The sequence below is a fragment of the Aythya fuligula genome, chromosome 6, assembly GCF_009819795.1.
Source record: "Aythya fuligula isolate bAytFul2 chromosome 6, bAytFul2.pri, whole genome shotgun sequence".
Taxonomy (NCBI): domain Eukaryota; kingdom Metazoa; phylum Chordata; class Aves; order Anseriformes; family Anatidae; genus Aythya; species Aythya fuligula.
The window spans coordinates 21,976,289-21,998,562 of record NC_045564.1 but is presented as its reverse complement, the minus strand read 5'-3'; the positions used below and the strand labels follow the sequence as shown (position 1 = coordinate 21,998,562).

General features: G+C 37.2%; 1 protein-coding gene across 1 annotated transcript in view; it reads right to left on the bottom strand.

The window, feature by feature from the left end:
• Positions 1-17,280, bottom strand: part of DPP4 (dipeptidyl peptidase 4) — a 39,534-nt gene extending 22,254 nt beyond the window's left edge. The window contains exons 1-10 of the mRNA XM_032190032.1: positions 17,275-17,280; positions 17,088-17,172; positions 9,448-9,537; positions 8,799-8,893; positions 8,606-8,680; positions 7,120-7,172; positions 6,948-7,020; positions 5,658-5,778; positions 5,074-5,234; positions 3,029-3,129 (exon numbers count right to left, since the gene is read on the bottom strand). Coding sequence (XP_032045923.1) covers positions 3,029-3,129; positions 5,074-5,234; positions 5,658-5,778; positions 6,948-7,020; positions 7,120-7,172; positions 8,606-8,680; positions 8,799-8,893; positions 9,448-9,537; positions 17,088-17,172; positions 17,275-17,280 — 860 coding nt within the window. The remainder of the gene's footprint in view (positions 1-3,028; positions 3,130-5,073; positions 5,235-5,657; positions 5,779-6,947; positions 7,021-7,119; positions 7,173-8,605; positions 8,681-8,798; positions 8,894-9,447; positions 9,538-17,087; positions 17,173-17,274) is intronic.
• Positions 17,281-22,274: the final 4,994 nt, after the last annotated feature.

Sequence of the window (22,274 nt, the reverse complement as noted above, 5' to 3'; positions counted from 1 at the left end):
AAAAACAATAATAAAAAAATCATGGATCATTCTCTTGAATATTCTTGCATATTATTTTTTAAAAAATACCACATAAAATTTAGTGATTTGTTTACCATTGCGATCTGTTAGATGTACTCTTCTTTTCTTATTTTAGATCTCTCCTATCTCCTAGAAGCCTTATGAACTAAAATAAAATAAACCTCCCCTCCAAGGCAAGTATGCATTTTCAACCAGAATTTGCACATTTGACTTAGTTCCAAGTTCATGTTCCCTTTTTCCCAAAGTTAGTTAACAAAAATGCGTGGGAAGTTTTGTGAGAGCGAATATCTTCATGATCATAAAATGGGGGAAAGAGAGAAGAGGGAAAGAAAAAAAAAAAAAAGGAAGTGGAAAAAAATGTGGAAAAGACTACAATTACCATGGATGGATTAAAAATATATGCCAACCAGTTACCAGCCACTTTTAGGTTTATTTCTAGATTGCAGCTTCAAAATCATGTTTGAAAAAAAGTCTACTTTTGCATTTATATTTGACTGGTAAGTTTATAGGACATTTAACATGGCTGCTGTCAGTGGCTTCGATGAGAGTAACAGACCAGTAATCACAGAATCACAGAATTTCTAGGTTGGAAGAGACCTCAAGATCATTGAGTCCAACCTCTGACCTAACACTAACAGTCCCCACTAAACCATATCCCTAAGCGTCCATATCATCTAAACGTCTTTTAAAGACTTAAATGTTGCAAAAGATCTCTGCAGGAGCTTGTTTGGAAAACAATCAGTAGTTTCTCTTAATTTGTAAAAGGGGAAGTAGCTGCACGGTTTTTGTTGCTTCAGAGTTAGGTAAGTTAACATTTATAGATACTAGTAATCGTTTAAAAATAATTAAAAAAAAAAAAAAAAAGTAGGTTTAGATTAGATATTAGGAAAAACTCTACTCAGAGGGTGGTGAGGCATTGGCATGGCACGTGTTGCCCAGAGTAGCTGAGGATGCCCCATCCCTGGAAGTGTTTAAGGCCAGGTTGGATGGAGCTTTGAGCAACCTGGTCTAGTGGAAGGTGTCCCTCCCCATGGCAGGGGGTTTAGAATTGTATGAAAATGTATATTGTATGGAAATGTATATAGGGTCCCTTCCAACCCAAACTATTCTATAATACTAGAAATCATCCATCAAATAGGATGAACAGGAAAGGAAAAGAAAGGAAAAGAAAGGAAAAGAAAGGAAAAGAAAGGAAAAGAAAGGAAAAGAAAGGAAAAGAAAGGAAAAGAAAGGAAAAGAAAGGAAAAGAAAGGAAAAGAAAGGAAAAGAAAGGAAAAGAAAGGAAAAGAAAGGAAAGGAAAGGAAAGGAAAGGAAAGGAAAGGAAAGGAAAGGAAAGGAAAAGAAAGGAAAAGAAAGGAAAAGAAAGGAAAAGAAAGGAAAAGAAAGGAAAAGAAAGGAAAAGAAAGGAAAAGAAAGGAAAAGAAAGGAAAAGAAAGGAAAAGAAAGGAAAAGAAAGGAAAAGAAAGGAAAAGAAAGGAAAAGAAAGGAAAAGAAAGGAAAAGAAAGGAAAAGAAAGGAAAAGAAAGGAAAAGAAAGGAAAAGAAAGGAAAAGAAAGGAAAAGAAAGGAAAAGAAAGGAAAAGAAAGGAAAAGAAAGGAAAAGAAAGGAAAAGAAAGGAAAAGAAAGGAAAAGAAAGGAAAAGAAAGGAAAAGAAAGGAAAAGACAGAAGGAGAGAAATGCTTGTAAGTATAATAAATATTTGTTTATTACAGAGATTAGGAATGCACCTTCAGTTTTCAACAACCCATGAAATATAAATTTTCAATTACGTTGAAGAATACATTATAGCAGTTTTACATAGCCCTTCCTCATTTGCTGCTTAGAAAAGATATTCCTGCAATCACCACCCAGAATTCTTTACTCTGATTACTTCTTATTTTTAGGGCAAATCATTTCAGACAAGCAGCATTCATTGCCTTCATCCTCATGTTGACCAACAAGAACCCCCTGTACCCATGATGCCAAGTGGTATTTAAATGCTGCATGGGTTTCATGCTGGACATTCACACAAAAAGTAACAAGTTTCATCTACCGTCCTAAAGCAGCAAAACAAAGCCATTCCAGATTCTGGAAGCTTTCCTTGTCAAAAAATAAAATATCCTAATAAGGGTACAGAACAACATTCATAGAAACTTGTGTATTTCAGTTAGTACAGAGATGTTATACTGGTGAGGACTGATATGAAATACCATCGATATTCCAATTATAACTTTTTGGTCATCTAGTACAAAATGAAGCTTCATGCACTACCTAACAGGCCTGTTCCCCCCTCCCCCGCAAAGTTTATCAATATACCCTGTGATTGCTTCCACACCAAACATCTTCGTAAGTGCAAACCTCTAAAAATCACTACAATGCTGTTAAAAAGAGAAAATAAAAACCAAGATCTAGGATACCAATTCCCATATGCATGCATTTTAAATCAATTTAGCTGCTCTTTACAAAATACATTTATATCATGTTGTGCATTTCCAGTGGCATTTTGAGAAATACAATTTTCCATTTACTTTGAGAGGTGCTGGTTTTCACCATGTTTCCAAAGAAAACAAACATTTTAAGTATAAATCAGAAGACAACCATGATACCTTGCCTCAGCAAGAAGTCTGCTTCCAATGAAATCAAATCTTCACTTTCCATTAAGTTTTTTTTTTTTTCTCCCCTCTTTCCAGTGAATTGGAATACATACATTATAATTTGATTATACCAAAACTTGCTCACATTAAAGTTGTACTGTGAAATGACTTCACCATAGTTAGACTCCACTGAGTGTGATGAGCCAAGAACTTGTCACATTCTGAATATAACATACATGGAATATGCCATCTATATATAATCACTAGAAGGATAATCTGTGTGCAGATTTTCTCTGGTAAATCTTGTTGCTACCAGAGCCTCATGACTGGGTCAAATGACAATATAAACTGAAGTAAGATAGGGTAGTCACACATAAAAGCTCCTCCTCTTTCACCAAAGGAAACATGCAAACATTCAACCAAAATTTCTTACCCTGATCTTATTTCTTCAGGTGGAGAAATTTCAGCAGAGTCAAAACCAGGAACCAGGGTATTCACAATGAAGAACCGCACTGTAGGATTTTTAGCTCCTGCCTAAAAATAAAATATTTCGTTGTATTTTCAAAAACAGAATATTCCTGACAAAAAAAAAAAAAATGTTTGAAACTATAGACAAAAGAAATTACTATAGACAGTCAGGTAGAATCAACTAACTTGAAACACATGAAAAGATGAATTTCCAAATGCAGTTTTTAAGGTAAATATATAATTTACCTTTATTTAAAAAATTAAAGTGCTAGCTGTGTGATTCTAGATAAGGAAGACTACTACATTTAGAAACATTCATAATTACACAGGACTTGCTGTACCCACAGTAATATTTGACCATGTCTCGTCTCACATGCCACACAATATCTAGCAGTGAATTAGATGCTATGTTAACAGACAGAAAAGTGATTCTTCATGGAGACTGATACCTTACGTTAACTGATTATATAATAGCCACCTATACCATAATCAAAGCTGTGGCTGCAGCATGTACCCCACTATTTTTAATGTAGTGCTAATAGGTTCTAACAGCAATGTAACTGTGTCACTAAGGGCTTCTTCTCTAGAAATGCAAGTTAGCTAGCGAAGTCCTCATGGTAACAGTTAACTACCTGTAGTTGACCTACGTCCAGAAGTCAGCAATACTTCAAACACTAAGGGCTTGCAATAAAAGGTGCTACTTAATTTGGCAGTTCATTCCACACCTGCTACACCTACATCTCTTCACAGGCGGCATGCTCAGGGCAGAATCCCTGTGGTTATCAGTAAGCCCAGCTGCTTGCTGTGACCACCAATGACTCCATGTGGAGGAGGCTCCAAGGAGACAGGCAAAGGCAACATGATCATGAAGGCTGGGGAAGGCTAGGGAGAGACCTAACACAGTTGCTACAGAGAAAGCTGAATTCAACACAAAGGGGATTGGAGGGTCATTTTTACTCCAGATAAACATCTGAATCAGCTGAGTGCATCAGCTGCCTATATCAGCTGTTTTGCCCATTAATCAAGAGTGCAACTATCCTCCTGAGCTGGCCAGACCAGCACAGCGGGAGATACATAGCTATCTTTCCCCATCACAGAATAGAAAAAATGCGGTGAGCAGAAAATGCTGAACAAAGAGATGAGCTTGAGCTGGTTTCAACCCATGTGTTCCTTCCTGGCAACTGGGGATGCCCAGCATTATAGCAGTGCACTTACTTATTATAAATACCAGTAATAAGAACCCTATTTGTGTTGTGAACCCTATTTGTGTTGAGAGTGCAGTGCAACTGTTGTACTCAAAGTGAAGTTTGTAAATACATTATGTCTTAAGTGTATTGCTGCATCTCTCTGCTAAATCAAAATACCATGGAACATCAAATAACTTCAATAGGTAAGTGTTGTACTAAACATTAAGCACTCCATGTGTGGAATGTCTGAAAGAACCCATCTGCAGCATATTGGACTCTGACACTCACACCATTTAGGTCAGTAACAACTGTGCCATGAGCAATGAGCACAGTCACGTGCAGTGAAGAAGCAGCTGCATGCACAAAAGTTTTCACTCACAGCAAGAATTCAAAGAGTTTTAGATATGGGCAAAGAAATTCTGTAAGCAAATTCTTCCCCTTCGTCCCAACATACGAAGCATACAAGAACTGAAAAAAAACAGCATTGATTGAAGATCTCATTCTCAATACCATGCACAACACGAATATAACATGGAACTGCCAAATGCTTTTACCTAAGATCTTTCATTATCTCAACACCTACTTGCCACCTCTCAAAATTTTTGTGGTGAAACAACAAACCATTATTAATATTATTATTATTTGCTTTCCCCTGGAGATAATAAATACTTTAATATTGCCAGATGCTGTTGACTTCAGAAAGAGTAATCACAGCAAGCTGTTGAGGAGAGACAGACAATATTTTCATTAGCAGAAACTGATTAAATGAGACTACTCCCTTAATGAAACTGTTGAACAACTGTGTTAAATAAATAACACAGACCTTGGGATATGGAATTCGAATAGTCTTTGGATACTGCAAGGTGTCTTCAGAATAAAAGGAATACTCTATAACAGGAACTTCTGTATCATTAAATCTTGCATATGCCACAAAATTGCCATTTGGAGACCACCACAGAGCAGAATGTGTGCCAAACATTTCCTCTGAAAGAGATGCAAATGCATTTCAATTACAATTGAAGAGTTGGTTCTTATATCTGAAGAATTGTTCTCATTAGTTTTTAATGGGATTTTTTTTTTTTTAATTGAAGTACCAAAGCACGGAATGCTTGTTGGAGTTCTGAAACGAGAAAAAGATCAGTGCTCATAATCTATTACATGAAGCTCATTCACACACTACAATTTTTAGTGACCTGCTGCAAGTTAAGCTAACTCCTTTCTGTTCTTAGATACGCTAAAGAGATATAAAGCTCAGGTAAGGACACATGGTTCTGTGAAAATGCAGACTTGCATTATTTTGAACTTTTCAATGATAAGAAATGAGATATAGCAGTTATAATAAAATAGGTATAGCAAAACCAAGTTTTTGTATTCATATGCAAAGTAAATTGTGCTTGATGTAGTTACCTTCATAAACCCAATCTGGTATTCCATTGAAAATTTTATTTTCTTCTCCATCGCTAGTGATTTGCACAGGTGCTGCTGTTGGTGAAGCTTTTATATAAATATTATTATTCCAAACATATGCCTGCAAAACATCATTGTGATAATGATTTCTGTTACAGTTAATCTGCTCCCCACCTTTGCCACATTTAATGGGCTATTTACATTTACTTCAGATGGCAAAAACTGTCTTTTGAATTTGCATTTGGCCAAACATCACTGATACTTAACAAACATTAATTACTAAAACAAAGCAAGTATAGCAACCTGACTTTATGCCAAAATGGAAACAAACAAACAAACCACACAAAAGACAAACAACCCCACACCAAACCCCCCCCAAAAAAGCAAACTATCTTGTTTAAGTGGCACTATTATAGTGTCAAGAAAGCCTTCATTTTAATTTCCTTTTGAGATACAAGCTTATTTCAGTAATTTGTTGTTTGTCTTTACTTATTTGTCCCTCCATCAAAAGAGTATTTTGGTAAAATATTGATGAGAGTCTCAGAATCACTAATAGATCTCCAAAGATGGTCTATTTCTGAGTAACACTCAGAACTCCTTTATATTTTTGGCATCTGCCTCCCTTTCCAATCCATTTTTCCCTAACAACTGAACAACAGTGTTTTATTCTAGAGTTTCCCTCTGAGATGCAGAAAGCTCTTTTCAACAACCTTTGCTGCTGTGACTGGGCTCCATAATCCCTATACTACAAGCAATAAGAATGCATAAACACCTCATGACTGCTCTTTAGGTCAGATCCAACATCCACATAGGGAATGCACAAGCCTTAGAAACACAGTGACTATCAAAACTACTATGGATTGGGGTGGAGATTAAACAGAAAAGGACTGTGAGATAGAGTACATTTTGATCCTCTAATCCCTGTTACATTCATCCATCAAATAAGGTTTCATTGTTTTAATTAGCAGATAAAAGTCAAAATGATGAGTAAGTAGACAGCCATAATGCTTCTGTCTTTGAAAGGGGTTAGCTACTGTCTGCCACTATAAAAAACACTAAGTTCCTATGGGCCACTACCAGTTTCAGGAATGCCTTTTCATCGAAGAACAAAACACACAGAGGGATATTTGAATATTTCCAGCAACTGTAGCCAGTCAATTTGGAATCTAGTTCAGCTACTTCATCTAGGAGTAGGTAAATCCAAAAATCCCAAGGGCACAGTTGATGTGAGCTTCTATGTCATGGATAGAAAAATAAATGACTGTGTAAGTTTCACTTGTCCTTACTGACCAGTTTGTGACCAACAGGAGACCAGGAAATATATTGTGTATTATTGTGCAGTAGTGTTTCATCTAAGATGGAACTGGAAAAAAACAGAAACAAAACAAATAGCACAAATCAGTAAAATTTCACTTCATTGAAAAATACTGTTAAAATTATATCTCATGGAAAAATTACTAACCTTGTATTGAAATCATAGATGTAATATGAAGCTGTGTAGGAATGCCTCCACAACTGCAAAAGAATTAATTTAATATTAAGAAAACAAAAATGTCACCAGGACACAAATCTCTTACAGCTTGAATTATCACTGAAATCTGCCTCACATTTCTGCTTAAGACAGATATAACACAATGAAACTACAAGAGTAGTAAGTCTCCATAAGGCTTAAGAAAAGACTAAAGAATCACTGGTCCTCTGGGGTCATCACTTCAAGTACTATGATAGAGGTCACTGACTGATTAAGTGCAGAAATACAGAGGCCAGATATGCTGAAGATTTTCAGAAATTCTTGTAACTATATGGCAGACTATCAAGGCTATCCACAGTTAATCCCTCTCCTTCTGCCTTACTGGCACAATTGTCTTCTGCCTGCTTTTACAATAATACCGAATTATTTAACTTAACATCCTGTTGTTTAGTAGTCCTCACAAGTTCCAGCAGTATTTCTGTAGCAGTTCCTGGGTTCCTATTTCCATTCATATTGTCACAGAAATAAACCCTCTCTCTCAGAAACCTTCTTCTTGAAGTCTGTATCACTGGGGGCACTTACAGAGACAGATGATGATGATGATAATGCAGACACATTTAAATGTACTCACTATGAGGAGCCGAAGAGGTTTGATTTAGCCCACGGTGTTGACATGCTACAATAATGCTACCTTCTATGATAGTTCTTCAAGATTTGTAAGAAGATATAAAACAATATCTTAGTACTACACAACCAGATGGCTATTACATAAGAAGTGTCCACATCCTCATGATTCATTTTGTTACTCTCTTTTCTTGCAATAAATATTAATAACAACATAACTTTCAATCCTACTACTACATAAAGGTTAAATGACGGTTTCAGCATTAAAGTAAAATTAACTCTTATGATTGCAACAAATAAAATATAATAGAACAACAAATCATGAGTGGAGGGGATGTCTAGGGTAGCTGGAAAAGTATAAGACTTTTGCGACCTGCTGTTACATTGCTGTCAATGTAACAAGTATACACATATATAGTAGCCTGTCACCTCTCTGCTTCTCCTTTACCCACACAACTCCTTGGACACTCACACCTGTCTTCCATTCTAGTTTATCTCCCCAGATTAACCCTCCAGCTTCACTCTCCGTATATCTTTCCATCCACTAACTTTTTATCTGGCTTTACTCACACAGTCATTTCTCTTCTGCCAAGCTAACAGGTCTTTGATACCCTTCTCTTCTAGTTTCCAAGCCTGATGCCTCTAGCCAGTCACTATCAATCTCCTCCTCCTCTTGTCTGTTTAGACTTCAGTGTTCCCCTACAGACATCCATCTTATTCATCTAAACTCATGCATTTCCCACACACTCTTTCAGCCTCCACAACCCCTACTTCCAAGACCATTTTCTTGCTCAGTTGTTCCCAAACCTTCACTTCCCAGTTTCATTCTCAGAGAATTATAGTCTATTTGTACCTTTGTATAGCTGTACTGCAGAAGAGCAAACCTTTGGTCAGGGGACAATATAACTGTGGTTGCTTTGTACTTGTCCTGTCAACAAAGTGCAAAGAGAACACATTAAGCACTGAGTCCAGAGAAAAGTGTAGAATAAAATATTAAATTTAATACCTTCCCCAAGTCTGCATATGTTAAATATAAGTCAACATACTAATGTTGTATTTGACAAGATTACGGAAGATGTTCCAGTAGCAGCATCGAAAAGTTGGATGTCCCCATTAGCTGTTTTGTGAAGATACTGATTTCCTGTAAGAACAAGAGAGATACCAATAAACAAGAAGGAAAACGTTTATCAGTCATTTATCTTTTTTGTTTTTGTTACACAGGAAATAAAATTTAATAATCTGGTCAAAATTTTCTTTCCACCTTTTGTAATGAAAGGATGCTTATAGCACAATAACGTTCACAAAACTGGGCTGACAGCCTCAACTTTTTGGCACTTCTTTCCCTTGGGTTACGAGGCATATGCAGCAGGAAAAGAGCCATGTATGTCCCTGTTTCCTGATAGCCTGCACAGGAAGCTGACACTTCACAGTATAACACACTTATATGAATATACTTATACACAGAAGTAAATATGAGTAAATATGTTTTTTTAGCAATACAAGAAAATAGTTCAACATGAACACTATCTGGTATTTAAGGAAAAGAAATCACAACTCTTTGAGCTATTCATCATTCTGTAAAAGTACCATTAAATAACTGAACATTTTTTCAGGATATAGTAGTAATTTCTGAGTATTATGTGTTTATGGTAGTATATTTTATTCAGATTCATGCTATGTATAGAAATAAATTACCTGAAATCCACTGCAAATCATGTGTTTTGTACTGATAGTCACTGTTCAGGTAATTCTCTAGAGTGTATGTTTTTCGTGAATCAGTACTTTCTGAAAGAAGAGAGATAGAAGAGAGATTTTGATATTATTACAAATTGTTCCACCTCAGCTTCCTAACCTGACTACTAAAACAAGTGTCTTTTGTTATTGATGTGTTTTAGCTGATCAGGTGTGAAGTACCAGCACTGAGAAGGCAATAAAGCTTTACTGCAAGATAAATTAATCAATTGTAAACTAAAGGAATATTGATGAGATCACTGAATAAACACAAAAATTATGAATGCCTGTTCTCTGTTGGTATTTTATTTTAGGATACACTAGAGCTGTTATCCTTGTATTTAATAAAAATACCTTTTTGACAGTGAAAAAATAAACAAAAAATGCTTATCCTTCTTATCTCAGGAAATATATACATGTACTCCTCAAAAATTGAAAAGAAGTGATCTTAGTGCCTTTCCCCTCGATGCTCACACATTGGAACTTAGCTGCAGAACCCAGACTGCTAATACTTGCATCAGACATTGATTGTGGGGTTGGTTGTGTACAGCAAAGATGTACATGCTCATCAAAGAGTGGTGGACAGGCATGGCTGTCCAGTTGAATATGTGGCATCCATGGAAATAGATGTACAGCTCTTGAATGATATATTAAAATTAAGTGGTTGCTGTACTTTATTACATAAGACTTGCTGTTTCTGGTCCCAGATTCTTCCATAGTGAATCACTTATCACGAAACTTAAATTTGAGAAATATCTCAACTGAAAAATCATTCAAATTGTCAATTACCATCTGATTAAAGAAAAAAAAAACAAAACACACTAATGCATACTGCTAAGTTTATAATGAAATAGCTGGTTAATATTTATTCCTGTGTTTTTCATCAAGGTATCTAAGTATTTTAATGATTGTTGTGACATCACTATTTTGACTGCAAAATTAAAGCTAAGTAACTGGATTACTTTGAAAAGACTAGTGAAACTGAATGCAGTTAAGTATCTGAGATTGGTCATCAGCTCCAGTGTGCCACTGTCATTTTCTATATTTATTTTTTACTGGCTGTAGTGCAAAAGCTACTTATTCAAAGTCTAAAAGGTTCGAATAACACATTATATATACATATATTTTTTGAAATTCCTGCTTCCCCCCCCCACTCTATTATTAATTAAAAAACACAACACACTGCTGTCATACAAATCTACTCAGTAAAGAAGGGAAGCACTCATTATTTCAACTTGCACTATCATTCCATTTTTTGTTGTTGTTACTATCAGCGCAAATCAAAAGATCCAGGATAAAATCAGTTGATAAAAACACTCCAGTACAGGTGTTCTGACTAATCAGTCAGGGTAAGAACCTGCCCCCATCAATTTTGAGATTTCCAGTATTTTAGCTACTTTTCAACAGACAGCCTCTTCTTTCAATATGCTGAAGAAGAAAAAAGAATACAAGTCCTTGGGGGGCGGTGGGAACAAAAAATACTTCAACGATTGCTGCAGGGTATCTTTCTGTAGGTTGAATAAATATGACATATGGAACATGACGGGAAGACATTTATATTAGCTATTATGGTTTTATTTTTATTTCCAAACAATAAGCATATTACCTATATACAGCACAGACTGCACAGCTATTGCTGCAGTAAAAGTCAAGAGCCTTAACAAAGCTTTTAGATTAAGATTGCTCATCAAAGGTTAAAAAAGAAATGCTTGCTCAGTTCCATGTGAAATTTGCTTGTTCTAAAAATCACCAGTCTAGATTTCCTGCTCATGATGTTTCCATGAGAATATTAATTTCTCAGGTTAATTATTCTATATTAACTGAATATTTAATTTGATGGATTATGAACAAGTGTGTATTTGAAATTCATGCACAGTTGTCTAGTTGGGAATATCACTTCTCTCCTTCCTAATTGAGTAAGTGTCATTTTCAATTAGAAGGGCTTCAGAAAGCAACAAAATTCTCTCTTGGAAAAGGAGGAGCAATTTAAGACAGGTGGCTGATGAACAGGTTTAGGGATTTTTCCAAACTGCTGAATGTTTTTCTCCCCCGGTGACATACATATTTTGCTGAGGTCTCATTACTAAAAATCAGGCCACAATTAAGATTTGTTGGCTGTGTACAAAATTAAAATTTCATTTTCTGTCAACACCTTCCACATAGTAACTGAATATGAAAACATACGCCAAGCTGTAAGGGTATAGTCAAAAAGTTCTACTTGGAGTATTTTCTTAATTTGCAAGATAGACCACTACCAGTATATTCTTACTTATCCGCATTATGCCACTGACTATATATTGCATTCTGCTGCATTTTGGTTCTTTTAGTTTAGACTCTATTTGAAAAAAAAAAAAAAAAAGGTGTCAAATAGGCTTATTTTGACAAAATGAAGTACCTGTTGACATTCAAAAACTTATTAGTGGCAATTAAAGATTAGATACAGGTCAATATATGTTCATATTTTAGCAAAATGGCTTCTTTCACTGCAGTTCTTCAGAGAGTCTGTGAAAGCTGAATTTTCTTGCTATTTTGCTTTCTTGTCTAACTCATACAGAGGCTATTTTCCGCATTCCAAGCAACTAGCTCTTTATATCTGCCCTATTCTCCCCCTCTTGCACCTCCCCCCCCCCCCCCCCCCCCCCCCCCAAGAACACATACATATTTACCACTGTTATAACAATATACTGGAAATAGTTACCTCATAATACCTGTCACAACAGCAAAAACTTAAGGTTTATGTTTTATTTTTGAAACCATTTCATTTTTTCTCACTAGAAAGATTGAGTTGGTTTCTATAGGTGTAAGGGGTTAGGAAAGGAGTTAAGGAAATACAGTTAACTATTGTATGAAGTTTGTGGTGCAACACAGCACAATACCCAAAAATTACTTTTGGTGAATGTATTGTTTATTCCCCCACGTCAAGACACATTTTTAAAATTTCTATATACCATGCAATAGAGCAAGAAATCATGTAACCAGCTAAAAATAGAGATAAAGCTATAGAAGTAATAACACCGGAAACTTTACTCACATTCAGTACAACCAAGAAAGACTTGAAGAACCACAAGGGAAAGACGAGTACAAGCACGACAGCAATAGTGAGAAAGAAAGGGATAGAGAAATGATACAAAACAGAGAAGGTGAGAAAGTATCAGCATTTTTACATGACAGCAGAACAAAGGCTAGAACAATCTGAAATCTAAGAATGTAGTTTAGAAGCAGTGTGAGAGATGCAAGAAGAGAAACCTGATGCAGGATGCCCAAGAGAAAACCAACCAGTCAACGCAGTGACACCAACCTAGGGCAGTTCCCTAGGTATCACTGAGGCTGCGGAGATTGTCCCAGAGAGGGATAATCAATAGCTCTGGTATCCCTCCCGGATTTGCCCCATCTCATGCAAACTAAGGAAATAAAAATAGCAGAAGTGTTCCATAGATAGCAACTAACTGCTGGTAAATTTGTTTATATGCATTACTCAACTCTCAAATTAGGGTAGATAAGAGAGTTAAATGACAGCTAGAGAAGTCAAGGTCGTATAGCAGGAAAACATGTCTACCTTCCTTCAAAGGACAGAAAAATTTCAGATGAAATTGAGCAAGCAATTGTGTCTCTCTCAAAACAACATTCAGACTAAGAGGATCCTGTAATACTATGCAAGGTGTATGAATAAATGGGGAAAAGGGAACAGCTACCACAATCAGATTCAAAATAAGAGACTGTTTGGTCAGACAAATCTACAGTATGTTCACAACAGACTGGCTTATTAACCTACTGTATCTCCCTAACAACTTTGGAGAGAATTTCAGTCATGATTTTGACTAAAGTCATTTAAAGCTACGTTACTGGAAATCTGCTCACTGTTTATATAATGCTTCCCTAAAAACACACAAACTCAAGATTCTTGTCTAAACCTTATTTTTTGAATCTAGACTGAAAAAAATTCCACTTCAAAGATCGATTTCTAACCCACAGGTTAAAATTCATTTACACATTGTCCAGCTTTCTCCCTGAACACCTTTAAAACGAAGGCCTTTCACAAATCATGGTAATACAAGACTCCTTATTCCCAAGAAAACTGGGACAGATCACAGCTACCAGATTAATTCAACTTGTGGCACAGGTCTTCAAATATGAATCGTGTATCAGCCAGACATCTCTGTATTTTTAAACATCTTTTTCAGTTGCAAGTAGGGTGTTGACATAGGCAATAGATACTCCTCCACACCATCCAGTCACAAATCTGCTTAGCATAGGACAAATTGCAGATAGGATAAACAGGGTAAGACTGTTGATATGTGACCATCCCCAAAAGAACAATAAGAGCTATTTGGAGGCTTCAATTTCCTCTTCTTCTCAGTTATACATTAAACTAGCTGTGAGGAAGATCTGCAACCTCATCTCTCTCGAGTCCTTGAACCGAGAAGCTGTCTCAGCAGTCCCAACATTTTTCAAATCCAGGATGACAGGAAGAACTCATTGGACTTTTGCTGCCAGTAATCCTTATCTCTATTTATATTTTTTTCCAGGCACTAGTAAAAACTAGCTCACTAGTCAGATTTCAAATTCATGAAGTTTCTCCTCTCACACACCTCAAAGTCATTAACTTTCCCAGAACCCGTTACACTTTTTCAACCTCTTCTAGGCACATTTCCTCTCAACAAAGCACAGCAGCCCATGCACAGTATCACCTATCACAGTGATAAACCTTCTCATTTAGTCAATATCTCACTCCCAGAGTTAGATGTCTGGGTAAAATAAACTGATTTGTGACCAGACAGTTGTACAGGTCTGCATACTATTTGTGTTGTTGGTAACTTTCTTGTGGCAGCAGAATGATACTAGATATGACACTGTCTCCTTTCTACTCAGCATCCTCTCACTCCTGGCTTTTCCTGAGCAGCTGGCCACCAGAACCACTTCTAGAGAAGATGTAATGGCGTATGGCCACTGGATATTTTGAACTGCCTTTTGTATAAAAAGTTAGAGTAAGAAAAAACAGAAGTGTAAGTAAATATAGAAATGAGTCACGAGCAGACAGGCCACGTGTTTTAAGAAAATATTCATGCCTTAAGGGTAACCAGTTGCTACAGTAGTCACCTCTTGAAGAGCTCCTCAAGGCATAACAACACCTTCATCAACAGACTTCAAATATGACTGACTCCTGGAGCTACTTCGAGATTAAACTGTTTGATGCAAGCAGTCCTATATTTTATTAAATATAAAAATAAGGTGGCAAAACAAGACCCTCAAGATAAATACTGAAGGGCTGCTGTTCCCTAATCAAAATTAGGGAACATTTTTGCAAATATAAGTATGAAGTACTTATATTATTAGCCCATGCTAAATGGCTTCAAGAGAAGAAACAAAAGTAACACGTTTCATTTCACAAGCCTATCATCCAGCCAACAAGCCAGAACACCTCTGGAGTGTCAAAATTCCATAACCTTTCAAAACACTGGAGCCCATTTATCAAACTAATTTTGTGCTGCATGACTAATAAGCTTATGAAATTAAAGTACATGGAGGAGTATGGCAAGGCGAAAACCAAAGGTAAGAAATCTAAACTCAAAATATCTATGTGTATCAATAATCATTTTCACTCCCAGCACAATGCTTGAACCATTAGGATGAAATAAAGATTTGACTGCATTTACAGTTCCTTTTATCAGAGCACGCTTTGATTTCACACAGTCACAGTCATGCAAGCTGCTGCTTTTCCTTCCAGTTTTGCCACCTTTCATTTTGTACTCCGGTCAGTTCCTGTACTGACCCAGAAGACATCCTCACCTGACTCATGCATCCTGACTTCATGCATAGGAACAGTGTAATCAAAGTGCACTAACATATGAAGAGCTAGTTATAAGCGTACTACCTGTATACTCTCAGCTAACAGGAAACACAGGTTTAGCACCTTTCAGTCAAAAGTTCCTGAACTTGCAGTAGTTACAGTTATTATTCAGATGTTACAACTGACCTCATTTGGGAAAAGTCAGGACTTCAAGTTTTCAAACTGGCACTTCTCCGTCTCTGTCCTTATTTCAGACAAATGGATCTACTGAATTACCTAGATGTGCTAGATAATTTCCCACTCATTAATTTCAGCCATTAGCAAAAAGACTGACACATTGCCTTACTCTTTCACAATAGACAAAGTGGCACAAGCCAAGGTTGATGGTATGGTAGGATTCTGTATTTCATACAAGAGAGGTGCTTCTTTAATTTTTTTTAACTATAGAACTCAAAGACCAATTCTAAATTGCTGCCACTTCTACAGGAAAAGGATTCCTGTGCTACAGCCTATGAAAGAAGACACATTTGATTTTCAGTAAGATAGAGCATTAATATTAAGGTAGACTAGTAGTAACCCTTCAGCAGAGTAGAGGCCTGTACACTGAATTCTTTGGCTAGGCACTATGTAATGATGCACGCATGCATCTGATAAAGTATTAAGATCTTTTCAGTTGTGATTTCCATAGCTTCTTAAAGTATTTTCTGTCACCTCAAAAATCTGCTTTTTTAGATTAGCGGCAAAAAGCACTCAAAGACTAGCAGAAAGGAGAGTGCATCCACTCATGCAATTTTAAGCCCAGAAGATAAATAAACCAGATATCTGGACTCTGAAAATCTGGTTACTAATGGCTGTGATATTATTAATGACAGATGAATCGCCAAAGATTTATATGTAAGCTATGCCATATGAACAGTACAGTGACACAAATTTTGCTTCTTTAATTGACATAAAAATAAACACCAGATCTTTCTATACACGTAAGCAATTGCTATATTTACTTCTGAACACATAAAAAAGATCAACATACATATCTTCATACTTTCTGGTATCAACCTAACAAACTTAAGACTACTAGAGGTCTGATCTAGAAAATACTTTGACTTCTTAAAGTTTGCAATGCTGAATTCTACATATTATACAGCTCAGCTGTTAATCATGAGAACATAACGAGAGTCATTAATCTGCAGCCTGGCCATACCAGGTGGGAGCAATGTATTGCTGGATGAAGATTTAATGCTGTTTTACATTAACATCAAAGCTACAATGTCAACCTGGAAAGTACAAACTGATCAGAGTCCAAAAACACATTCCAAATCTTTTCCTACTTTTTTTTTTTTTTTTGACCTCTGTAACAGCATTGTATAATTTCATTCAATAAATGTTAACAAATAAAAAGTTGTGCAAACAAAGCAAATCAGAAGAAGTATAATCTTATCTCTTCAACACACCCTAGAGAACTTAACAGTTGGCATTTTACTGCCAGTTCTACAGCTTTCAGCTGTGCTAGGAAAAAAGTGCTGAAACTCGTAATACTTGTAACTAGCATTTTCTAAGTTTACACGAGAATTAAGCGTCTTTCTAATTTCTCCCCCAAGCCCTCTAGGTGAGTGAGACACCTTCTTGAAGTACCTCCCAGTTTCAGAGCGCCAACCCTACCAACGCACGAGTACAAACTTTCAGCAAAACTCCAACCGCGAATCCCACCCCCGTGCGGGGGCAGAGCCCCCCCAAGGCCGGCAGAGAACGAGCCCCGGCAGTTTCGGGGACCCCTCCCTCCCTCCCTCCCTCCGTCCCAGCCCGGCGGCGGACTTACTGCCGGTGAGCAGAGCCACGGGCACGGCGATGACCGTGATGACAACGGCAACCCCCAGGAGCCCCAGCAGCCACTTCAGGACGGTCTGCAAGGAGAAGTCCCGTCAGGAGGCAGCCGCACAGGGCCCACGACCTGTGCCACCCGCCCCGAGCAGGGGGTGCCCGGGGCCCCCCTCTTCCGGACTCACCTTCATGGTGCGATGGAGCAGCGCTGTGAGGCGGCAGGCGGGGCCGCGGCGGCTGTTCTGGGCTCGGGGGCGAGGCGAAGGGAGGGGAGGCGAGCAAAGGGCCTGCCTCGGGGCCCTGTGAAGCTGCTGCCGCCCGCGGGACCGGCCTCGGAGCAACGCTGGGCGCTTGGGGCCGGGGGCGGCTGCCGCTTGCAGGAAGCGAGCAGCGGCAGGCGCTGGGGGCTGAGCGAGATCACGTTTTTCCTGCTAGCTCCGCAGCTTCGCGGGGTTTCTCAGAGCTGTGGTTTCGCCTTCGGTTCAAACGCTGTGAGCGGGGTAACAAAGCTATACGTTGGAGAGGAAGGACCCTTGACACTGAAAGCATTTCTGTAGGAAAGCAGATAACGCCCACGCGGAGGTCCCAGAAGTGAATTGTCTCCAAACGCCAACGGCAAAGCTCTTAATGACATAATAACACCAGCATTTCAGGTTTCTACTCTTTGAACTTCTTTCTCTCGAGTTCTGGAAAGACTGATAAAAATGTAGTTAAAAAGGTTTTATATTACATTCTTTAGTACTGGTTCTTGTCATAAAAGGTAGATCGTTGTGTAAGTCTGCAAAATGGACGTTTAACAACAGAAGACAAAGTTTGCAACATAGTATCTAACGTGATGGAAATTCACAGCTTGCTTATTGCTAATTTTGTTGTACAGGTGAGCCCATGGTGGACTGTTAAAAAGTAAAATTATAGTGAAGTGGCAGTCTTTCATATTAGATGGACTTTCAGAAGTCTTACAGGTCCATTTGAATACTCAGTATCTATCTAGTACGCTGTACCATTATGTGCCTGACTCACTAACAAGAAAAAACAAAAACCAAACAGAAATCAGCCAACCCCCCTAAGGTAAATGTTCCTCTTCCCATTGAGCAGGAATCAAAACATGCATATAACCAGCCAATGTATGCTTTGTTTTCTATGTTCAAAGCATTTAAACGATGACCATCCTATGTCTCAAAGTGTAGCATGGTCAAGGTATAATCTCAGTTCTCTGGTAAAATGCACCTGAATACTCTCAAGCTTTTCTTAGCCAAGTTGCAGTTTAATAATATGTTGAGAGATTATCTGCAAGCTTTTAGTGTTTCTCAGTGATTATTCTAAGAAGGAAAAGACCTCCACTGACAAAACGTATGCCTAGCTTCTGCTAGCTCCAGTGGGCACAGAATTTTAAATACCTTTGCAAATTTGGATTTATGTTTCTAAGACCAAAATGTCTATTAGCCTGCCGTGTTTCTGACTCTGGTCATACTAAGGAAGTTTGTGGGACCACATTGTGTACGGAGAACCACCTGAATTTTCCATCAAGAGTAAAGGTAGCAGAATATGCTTTCCATTTAATTGCAATGGTAGCTAGCATTGATTTTATACACCTTGGAAGAATCTTAAGTTGCTCTTGTTTAATCAAAATATCAGTGATCCCAAAAATATTTGTAATGGTTGTGCTTCTGGGTGCTCTGTCGGATTGTCTTTTGTGATAGCCTGAGACCTAAAAAGTGTTTCCAGCCAAATATTTCAAATTCCTTTCTACCATGAAGTTCTTTTGCAATCAGATGTGTTAATATGATGCCAAGAGATTAATGAAATGAATATTCAGCAGTGGCTGCTACACAATAAAAATTGAGAAACCATAGTTGTTCATCATACTGTATGCTGAACACAAAAGTATTCATTAAGAATAAGGTTAAGCAAGTTGTATAACTAAGAAGAGCTACTTACTAGAAAGAACCAAAATGCAGCTTTCAGCCTTAAGGCTGGCTTCCCTAAACACTTGGTGGACATGCCAGATGTGATGTCTCTTTCAGGCTTCTAGCCTCAGTAGAACTCAAGGCTCTTATATTTAATTGAATCTTCCCTCCATAAATATCTGGAGAAGTCTAATAGGAAAAATGGAAAAAAAATAAGCTCTGTTCTGCAGAACAACAACAACAAAATTGTTTGGGACTAAGATATATACAGTCTATTTTACAGATGCAATAATGTATTCCAGATGTCTCAACATATGGCTACAGGAGACAAAGTGAGTGCTAGGAAAAGTTTTACACTAATTCCATAGCTCAATTCAAACATGCTGTGAGGAAGAAAAAGCAAAAATGCTGTTAGCACTGAAGAGTGTTCAAGCTCCACTTGAGTGAAGTGTGTCTTTTGGTAACAAATATATATATATATATATATATATATATATATATATATTTTTTTTTTTTTTTCCCCCCCCCCAGGAATTTCCTTTTTATGCTGAAATAGCATAAGGACAGTTTGGTAATTCTTCATTACAATGAGAGTACTGTGAAGAGAGTTAACTGTAAATCAGGAAAACAAATAAGAAAACAAAACAAAACAACTTGCTTCCTGTGGTTATTATCATTGGAACAGTCATTTTGATGTGGCTAATAGCAGCTGTCATTTAGTTCTTTCAAGTTTATGTATTTTTCTCTAAAAAATGAATTTTCTGGCAACTGAAAATTCTTGTCACATGCCCACAGAGCACAATTGAATGGTTATAGTATCTCAAGTTTCTGTTCTTTTTTTTGTGTGTTCAGAGGAAAAGAGTTTAAGAAAAAAGGGAAAGAAAATTGAAATATGATATTTAATTACAATTAGTTTTTTTGTTTGTTTTGTTTTGTTTTGTTTTGTTTCTTGAACATGCTTATTTTTCCAGATACTTAACAAATAGACTGGAATATAGGAAGGAAGCTGTAGAATTAAGGTCCAAATATAGTTAATAAAGGAGAAAATATTGGGAACGCTTTTGAATATAAAGTCGCTGGAATTCTGGGTAGCACAGAGGATTCTAAATATCTGCATGAATGCACAGAATATGCAATTTTAGAAACTGCATATACACAACAAAGTCAAAGTATCTGGCGCAGTGGTACTGTTTTCATACATCTTAAAGAAGGTATAAGGTTCAGTTTTCTAGTAGAGTGAAGAAGTCAGTGGGGAGAGAATTAAAACAAAAAAAAAATAGTTGTTGCACCATAAGCTGCATCTATGATACATTTACAATGTGTTTCCCATAAGATGGGATCCATAGCCTAACTCTGTAGACATAAATCTTACTCAAGGTGTAGAGGGGCATCATAACAGTGTCATCCTTCGTAGCATAAAAGTCAAGATCCCTTATGCACACCTGGACATTTGATTTTAGCAAGCTGTATGCAGTTTTGGTCCTTGACTGAAAAGGGTGAAAGAAGGATTAATGTTTCTGAGAGTGGATGAGGGCGTATCCCTGTATGTAATGCTGCAATGTGCTCCTGAGCAAGATTCTCTTAGGCAGTCACACTTCCCTTCCTTTACTTGTACAGAGCAAATTGAAGCCCCCCTCATACAAGCAGAGGACCACAGGGAATGCAATCAAAATAATAACAGACAGCTGTTGCTTCATTGCCTGGAGACTTTGAAGAACATTTATTATTTAAAAGCAGTCTCAAGGCCACTCTCAAATTCCTAAATTTTTCTACAAATATACCACTCACAGCAAAAGGCCTTAGAAAGGCAAGATCTCTCCCTTACTAGAGTACAAAATTAAGATTAAAATATAAATAGCAATTCTCTGTAGCCTTGACTGCTGCAGCTATTCTGCTTTCTATCAGCCTGAAGACGTGAATAGCTATTGTCTAGTACAGACACTTTTTGAAGAAGTGAATGCTACTTATTTACATTTATACCATTATCTTAATTACATCTAGTATGTACAAGAAATATTTGGCACGTACCTTGTGCTTGATTCCAAATGACCTTGTTATTTCAGGGTACGTAATTCCTAGTCCAGTTCTGCTAAAACTTGTGTTTGGAACTTCTGGAGCTTGCTTAACTTCATCTGATTTCTGAAGAAAGGGTGTCTTTTGATTCATGCTCTAAATTGGGACTCAGAAAATTACAGTTTAAATATTTTTGTTGTGTTCCAAGCAACCTGCATAACTTTGAGAATGTTATTTATATCCCTTCTGTTCATAAAAACATAATTTGTAAAAATGTGGAAAACAGTACTTACATAGATGACTAAGCCATCATCAGAAGATACTCAAGTACACTGGGGACAGACACAACAATTGGTAATTCAGGAATTCTGACCTTCAGAATACAGAATATCCTGGACATAATGGAGTAAAACACATTAAAGACATTTTCTCAGTCTATAGAAATAAAAGAGTTAATTGTACCATCTCAGCCTGGACCATATGGATCCAGCCGTGTATAACTGTACTTGGTATCAAACCACTCTATGCAAATTAGGTTAAACATACAACACATTTACATTCCTCCCTCCTTTCCCCCTTTTAACCTCCAATGATATTTTGGATGCTCTGATAGTTATTTTAAGAGCAAAGTTCAACTGAGTTTTAATAGTTTTAAATTGGGTTAATAGAAAAAGTATCTGTTACTGTCAAAAAACTGTTCTAGGTGCAAAGTTGGGTATGATCAGTCCTGATGTGAAATTACAGAATATTGGTGCCTTATAGTACATTGGGAGGATTCCAGACCACTACTGAAAATTGTAGGTGTATTTGAAAAACAAAGGAGACTCAAAGCAATACTAGTAATTCTTAGCCAAATTTATAGGTTCCAATTCTGATCCAACACCTGTCGATCGGGGCATTTTAGTATAGATACCTGGCATGCTGCTATTATGGCAAAGGACAAAAAAGGAGTTTGGGGATTCTTAAGAAGTAATAGGTGCATAAAAGCAACTGAGTCTGTTAAAGAGTTGCAGCTACTACTGTACTTACAAAAATATAAAAGAGTATAAAAGAGTTTGGACTGCTAGAAACACTGAGACCAGAATGAAGGCACTGAAATAACAGTAGTTCTAATATGTTTTAGTGCAATGCTGCTAGCTGCAAGAGATGATGGGCACAATGGTTTTCAGAGGAAGAAGGAAGAAAAGAATACAACACAAATAAGAGTGATTCCAGGGCCATTTAAGGTGGCAATCATATAAAACCTGAAGAAACTGGGTGGAAGA